Source organism: Echinops telfairi, unplaced genomic scaffold (genome assembly GCF_000313985.2).
Source record: "Echinops telfairi isolate 266 unplaced genomic scaffold, ASM31398v2 ScPeMD7_7421;HRSCAF=8459, whole genome shotgun sequence".
Lineage (NCBI taxonomy): Eukaryota > Metazoa > Chordata > Mammalia > Afrosoricida > Tenrecidae > Echinops > Echinops telfairi.
In genome coordinates, this window is record NW_022111321.1 from 21,565,914 (window position 1) to 21,572,680 (window position 6,767).

The 6,767-nt window shown below is 40.9% G+C and overlaps 1 protein-coding gene across 1 annotated transcript in view; it reads left to right on the forward strand.

Moving 5' to 3' along the window:
- SDHD (succinate dehydrogenase complex subunit D) overlaps positions 1 to 2,158 on the forward strand; it is a 6,196-nt gene extending 4,038 nt beyond the window's left edge. The window contains exon 3 of the mRNA XM_004709036.3: positions 1,242 to 2,158. Coding sequence (XP_004709093.3) covers positions 1,242 to 1,407 — 166 coding nt within the window. The 3' untranslated portion in view covers positions 1,408 to 2,158. The remainder of the gene's footprint in view (positions 1 to 1,241) is intronic.
- Positions 2,159 to 6,767: the final 4,609 nt, after the last annotated feature.

The window sequence follows — 6,767 nt, forward strand, 5'->3', positions numbered from 1 at the left end:
CCCCACAAACTCTTTGAAGCCCCTCGTGTATATATATCAAGTGAATAAAAACATCCACATAGAACCTTGTGCACAAATATTCTTCAACTGATTAATGGATTGGCAAGATGGTGTATGTTCCTGTACGAGAATATTAGGCCTCAAAAGGAGTCGAGCACCAATACATGCTACACTCTAATGAGACATGAAAAGATGTGAATGAAAGAAACCAGTTACAAAAGCTCAGATTGTAAGATTTCTTTATATGAAATATCCACCAGAGGCCAATTTCTAGAGATGAAAGGTCAATTCGTGGTTGCCAAGGACTGAGGAAGGAAGAGTAATGGGTACCGAGTTGCTTGTTTTAGGTAATGGAAGTTCTGGAATTCGATAATGGTGATGGCAGCTCAACTCTGAATACACAAAAAACTACTGAGTTGGACACTTTAAAATGGTGTTTCTTAGGTTACATGAATTCTAAAGCTGTGACAAGGTCAAACGAGGTCACTCCTTATTTAGGCCAGCTTCAAACATCAGTGGATTCCCACCACATGTGAAATAAACTCGTTGTCATGCCCTGTCACAGTCTGCCCCTGCCTTCCTCACCTTCCCACCTTGCTCCTCTGCTTCAGCCACTCTAGCCTCTGGACTGTTTGGCCAGTGCCACTGTCGTTTGGAATATTCTGCTAATTCAATTGGTTGTCCTGGCTAAACTATTTCTTCAAGCACCTGCATATTGCCTCTTACTTTCTCCTTCACGAGAATATGTTCCATGAGGGCAGGGCTGTGGTCTTTCTACTATATCCACAACATAACCCTCAGGTTCTGGTTCATGATACCTGCTCAATAAGTACTTGTTGAATTAATGAAAAACTCCATTGTTTAGTTAAAAATAAAGAGTTTGTAAGTAGTCATTACTTGGCCTCTGATACAATATGCCTGAAAAATTAAATCCCAAGAGAAGATGTATTTTTCACGTTCGTTGTGAGTGTTGATTCTTTTATTTTGGTTTATGATTATTATTACTGTGTTGCTTTGCTTTCACATCACAAAGAGGATAGAAGTAATTCCACCAACTGAAAAAATAGCCACACACATAGAATCTCCCGAAGTAGCCAGCTTTGATTAGAGTAGCACATAAAGACGTATTTTGATGTGAATGATTTTTTTAAAAAACTACATAACTAATTAAAGCCTTTTGACTTCACTTGTGATTTTTGTTTGTACCGTGACTGACGTAATTGTTTTTTTTCTCTTTTTAGGGGCATTGGACAGGTTGTTACTGACTATGTCCACGGGGATGTTTCCCAGAAAGCTGCCAAGGCAGGCCTGTTGGTACTCTCAGCCGTGACCTTTGCTGGTCTTTGTTATTTCAACTACCACGACGTCGGTATCTGCAAAGCTGTGGCCATGCTATGGAAGCTCTGACTTTTTTACTTCATACCCTGAAAATTGATTGTATACCTCTTTGCCTCTGCTCCGTTATGCCATTCGCCTGTCAATAAGAGGAAATAACAGATATGTCCAAAGATTAAACCTGCAGAGAACCATATGACTAGGAAAAAGTGTGAGAAGAATTGTATTCATGAGGTAGACTGAGTTCCATTTTCTTGTGAGATGATAATGGAATTAGCTCCTAACTACTCCCCAATCCCACAGTATAACAAAAGGTATATGAGCCCTTGACTTTTAATTAGATAGTCTCTAAGCGAGAATTCAGTTTGTTATTGTCAGCACGTTATGATTAAAGCTCTTCTGTTTGTTCAGGGAATGATAGAAATTGGGCAGGACTGCTAACTCTTAAAGATTTAACAGAAAATTAAACTATGCTTAATTGTTGAAAATTCTGCTCTCTGTTCTGTTGAAACCTTTAACTGATGCCCTAGGGTAAGTTTAAAGTTAGAGAATTTTGGTAATCTCACATTATTAATTTCTCAATCCCAAGAGTAAGGATGTGGGGAAATTTTGAATATAGAGAAGTTCCATTGAGAGAAGAGGTTGCCTTGTAGAGGTATTAAATTCTTATTGAGTCCAAACTGAATGTTAACCTGTAAATATTATTTGCTGATCTCTCAACAAACTGCTGTTTTCTTACTTTGGGCATGTCTTATGGAAACATATATTCGATGAGAACCGAAAACTTACATGCTCGCTAATTAAAGTATATTCTAGTCTTGTATGTATTTCCTGTCCTTAGTTTTAAGATCCTTGAGTTGAGTGAACAGTGCCCTTGAGTATTAACTGAAAGCTCCATGGTTGGAAACCACCCAGCGGCAAAGCAGAAGAAACTCCTGGCCGTCGAACTCAGAAACCTGTTGGGAACCAGTTCTGTTCTTCCACAGCACGTGGCTCGCTGTGAGTGCGGACCAACTCACGGGCAGTGGGTCTCGTTTGGTTTGGGTTTCTAGTTTATTCCTTAGAACTGAATGGTGACTGCAGCCACAGCATTTTGGGTAACACTGACATAGGATTAAAGGTTCAGATTTCCTTCCGGGGCTTACCAGTTGTGATGGGCACCAGTGCCATACTACAGAATAGATTTATGTGTAGCGGGCAGAAAGACACCAAGAATAAGTACTTGGTGTGAAACGAATGCTGAGATGAAGCAGGGGCCTCTGGTGGCACAGCAGTTGAGTGCTGGACTATGACAAAGTCGGCAGTTGAGTGCCTGGTGCCTTGCAGGACAATCCTGGTAATCGGCTTCCAAAGGTCACAGCCTTGTGAAAATCTTAGGGGATCGCCATGAGCCCCAGTCCAAAGTTACTGAGCAGCAACTCGCAATGTAAATCTGATGTCCTGTCAGTATCAGTGTTTCGAGTTCAGAGTATGTTCTGGAGGCATCTAGTGTAGTCTTCAGTCTACTGTAAGGCTAGCAGTAGCTCATGGGAGGGGAGGCACAGGCACTGACTGGGCAGCTAAGACTGAAAGGTAGCCAGCTCGAAGGATGTGGACTCCGAAGGGCAAGTCTGTATAGGAACATCGTATTGGGGTTAACGATCAGCTTCTCAACGTGCTTGATCTCAGGAGATTCAGATGTTTCTACCTTAATGAAATGCAAAAATTTCCTTGATACCTAAAGCATATTGTGATTTGGGTTTCAGAAGAGGGGACGGCATCAGCCTGAATAGCAGTAACATGGTGTGCACTGGCTTGTATTGAGCAAGACACTGGCTTCATTGTGTGGACTTGCTCATCTGTGGGGAGCCATGTCACCTGGGATTCTCCAGTGGATGTGGGCGACAGGTAAAATTGTGTTCTGCAGGTTGATGTGAAGGACATGCGCATGCCTTGCTTTTGAATAATCGCCCTGGGTGAAGAGACCCGCCCACATAGGAGGTAGGATTGGAACTGCTGATACAGATGGATGATAAAAAACTGATCCACCTTTAGTTTTATTACTGCTTTTTAAATTTTCCATAGACACTGCACCCCCTTCATGTTCCCACTTGCTGCCCACCCTTCTGTGTGACGGAGTGACGGAATGCGTTTTCCATAGTGTCAAAGTGCAATGGGCAGTGGCTCTGGATAATTTGGGAGTTATGTAGCTGTCTCCGATACCATCTGATCCTAGCTTGGGCCTGAAAGGGTGTTCACTGCTAAAAGCTTTAGTGAATTGAGAGGTGGGCATGGAGGCTGGTCAGGTACTGCCTGTGGTAGGTCCCTGGTTGCTTTGGTGATTAAGCGATGGCACTGAGCTGCCACTAACAGACACTGAGGTACTGGAGCAGCAGGAAACAGGCTGGGGCCAACAGCAACAGGCTCTTGAAGTGGTACAGGGCATGGCATTAGGAAGGTCATCGGTCCCTGGGTGGACCAAATGGTTTGTGTTCATCTACTAACCAATAGGTGGTAGACCAAACCTGATAAAGATTACAATCAAGAAAACCACAGGGAGCCATATCCACAAGCAGTCAACTCAATGGCAAGGATTTAGGAAAGAGGAATGTTGACAAAGCTAGAGATCAAAGAAGTCCCCAGGGGAGGAGGCTGAACCTTGGCAGTGTCGGTGGAAAGTGGGAGTCAAGTTCAAAAGGTTTTGTCCAAGTTAACACAATAAATTTCAAGTGCCTTTTGCCAAGTATGTGCCAAGGATAAAGAGATGTGTTTTTCTCCGCCCTTAAATTCATAGTCTAACTATGGTCACATAAATGATTGCAAGGTAGCATGATAAGTGCCGTGATAGTTACGTGCATAGTACACAGTGAGGTATCAGGCAAAGAAGTTGCCTGCAAGTTTCCTGGCAGAGGAGTCTTGACCCCGGTTCTGAAAGATAAGCAGTGAACAGGTGGCTGAGGAAGCTGCGGGGAGACTGGGGCTGATTGGAGGATGGTCTATGGAGCAGAAACGTGTGTGGTTGGGTTACGACTGCAGCACAGGGAGCCATGTTCATAGAGGGCCTTCTATGCTATGGTAAATCATTGATGCCTTATCTCAATGGCAATGAGGAGACATTGCTAAGCAGGTCAATGACATGGTCAGGTTCATATTTTGCGTAGGTTGTGCTGGCAGCGCTGTGAAGTACAGATGTGAGGAAGCATGAAAATAGGTAGATTATTTTCATGATCCATAAAACTGCTGGCTCCTAATGGCAGGAGCAGCTGGAGTGGAGGAGAGAACCCATTTAAGAGCCATTTAACACCTGGAAACCATAGCAATTATACTGCCTTGTGAAAGACTAAGAGGGAGTCATAGGCACAGGTTTTGGTCTTGTGACTAAGTGGATGGAAGGTGGTATCAGTAATTGGAGTAATGAGAATTTCTGAAGGAAAAGTCCATGGATGGCAGCAGTGAGATAAACAGGCAAAGAATCTTTTGTAGACTTCCTGACAACGTGGCAGACTAAATGAAGACACACGTATATACTTCATGATGAAAGACCTAAGAGCATTAGGCAGACAACAAGAACGTGCTTTCAGATGGATGACTGAGCTTGCAAAAAGAAACGAGTCAGAAAAAAGTCAACATGCATTTAGAAGGGCGAACAAATGCTGAGGACAGCCATTGATCTACTAATGCCAAACGGCCTAGGGTGATCGTTGTAAGGAGAGGCTGCCCAGGGGAGAGGAGTACAGCGTAGGGCCCAAATGGAGTCAGAAGGACTCCTGCAGTTTCATGGCTTTGTAAGCCCTCGTCCAGGTCGCTGTGCGTTGGAATTGATCTAATGGCAGTGCTCTGGTTTCTCGGTTTGAATGGAGTCCCGCCAGCAATACTTTTTTACTTACTCATACAGGAAAGCCACCTTGCCTTACAGTGACAATGCAGAAGACAAAAGCTTTTTTTGAAGTGAGAAATTGTTGCTAAGAATGACCCAGGGGTATGACAAAGGTACAAGAAGTATTTTTAAAGGTCAATCTTATGCTGTATGACTAGTTTTCTCTTGGCAAAAATTTTTAAGCCCTTTCCTCTATTAATTTTAACATCCCATCAGATGTATATAGTTAAGGAGCTCTGGTGGCTTAGTGGGCTATGCGTTCGGCTGCTAACCACAAGGCCAACAGTTCAAAACCGCCAGCCACTCCTCCAGAGAAAGACGAGGCTTTCTACTCTCATAGTTACAGTCTCAGCAACTCACAAGGACAATTCTGCTCTCCTGTGCAGGGTTGTGATTAGCCGGACACTACTCAATTGCAGTGAGTTCTTTTGCGTTTACAGACACAAACATGATAAATGTTATTTATTTCTCTGGTTTTGCCTTTGGTGTTAAAGGCTGTTAATCCTACCAACATCAATTTTCTACCTTAATAAAACGCAAACATTTCCTTGATACATAAAGCATATATATTTTATCAAACATACATATTTTTACAACTATAGACCTAGTGCGGTCATAATCATATTAGTTACAACATTTACCACAGCAGTGAACTTCTGTGTTCCCTCACAGGCAAATGGAAAACCAGAAGGCAGGTGACCAAAAACTCATATATAAAGCAACTTAGTAAACACTAATGTCACCTGAGGACAAAGGGACATTCATTTAAACATGTTAATTGATGGACACTACCTAATATGTATAAGTAAGGAGTAAAAAGTATATTGCAATTATGATTGCTGACCAATTTTTTTTATATTGTCTGTCTACTTAAAGATTGTCCAGATCCAAGGATGATTAGTTAATTTATTAATGGTCCTGGGTTTTAATGCTAATTTAGTCTCTTGGAATCACGGTCTCATCTGACAAAATGAAGCCTTCTGATCATAACTTCAATTTTATAGATATCATTTACATAATTTAATTTAGTTGAAACCATACTTTTAAAATTTTATTTTTCAAAATATAGTGTAAATGATGTTTGCTTATAAAACAGACCAGTAAAACCAACAGAAGGAATTTAAGGAGGTTAGATTAATTAGGATTCTTTCTTTAAGTTTTTTTAAAATTTTATCTTATTTTTTTTAATTAGACTTTTCATGAGAAATAATGCAAGTTTAGCACAAATGAAAACCAGTTTTACATTATGAAAAAATCATGGAGATGACTTCTAATAGTTTTTAAGCCAAAATCATTAAATCAATCTGTTTCATTTGAATCATTTTATTAGGAACATTGAATTTTTCCTGATAACAACTGTATAATACAAATGAAAGCTCTTTAATACTGAAGTTACTCTACTGTCCTTCCTTTCTTTTGAATTCCTTTGTCTCTTAAAACAGGAAACAAAGGCTATTATTTTAATGTATAGCTAGACGATTTTCCTTGAGCGGTATCTTTCTCAAGAAAAAATGTCCTTAAACAAGTAGCATTTAAATCCTAAAGAATACATGTTCTAGTATTTTTCTTTTTTTTT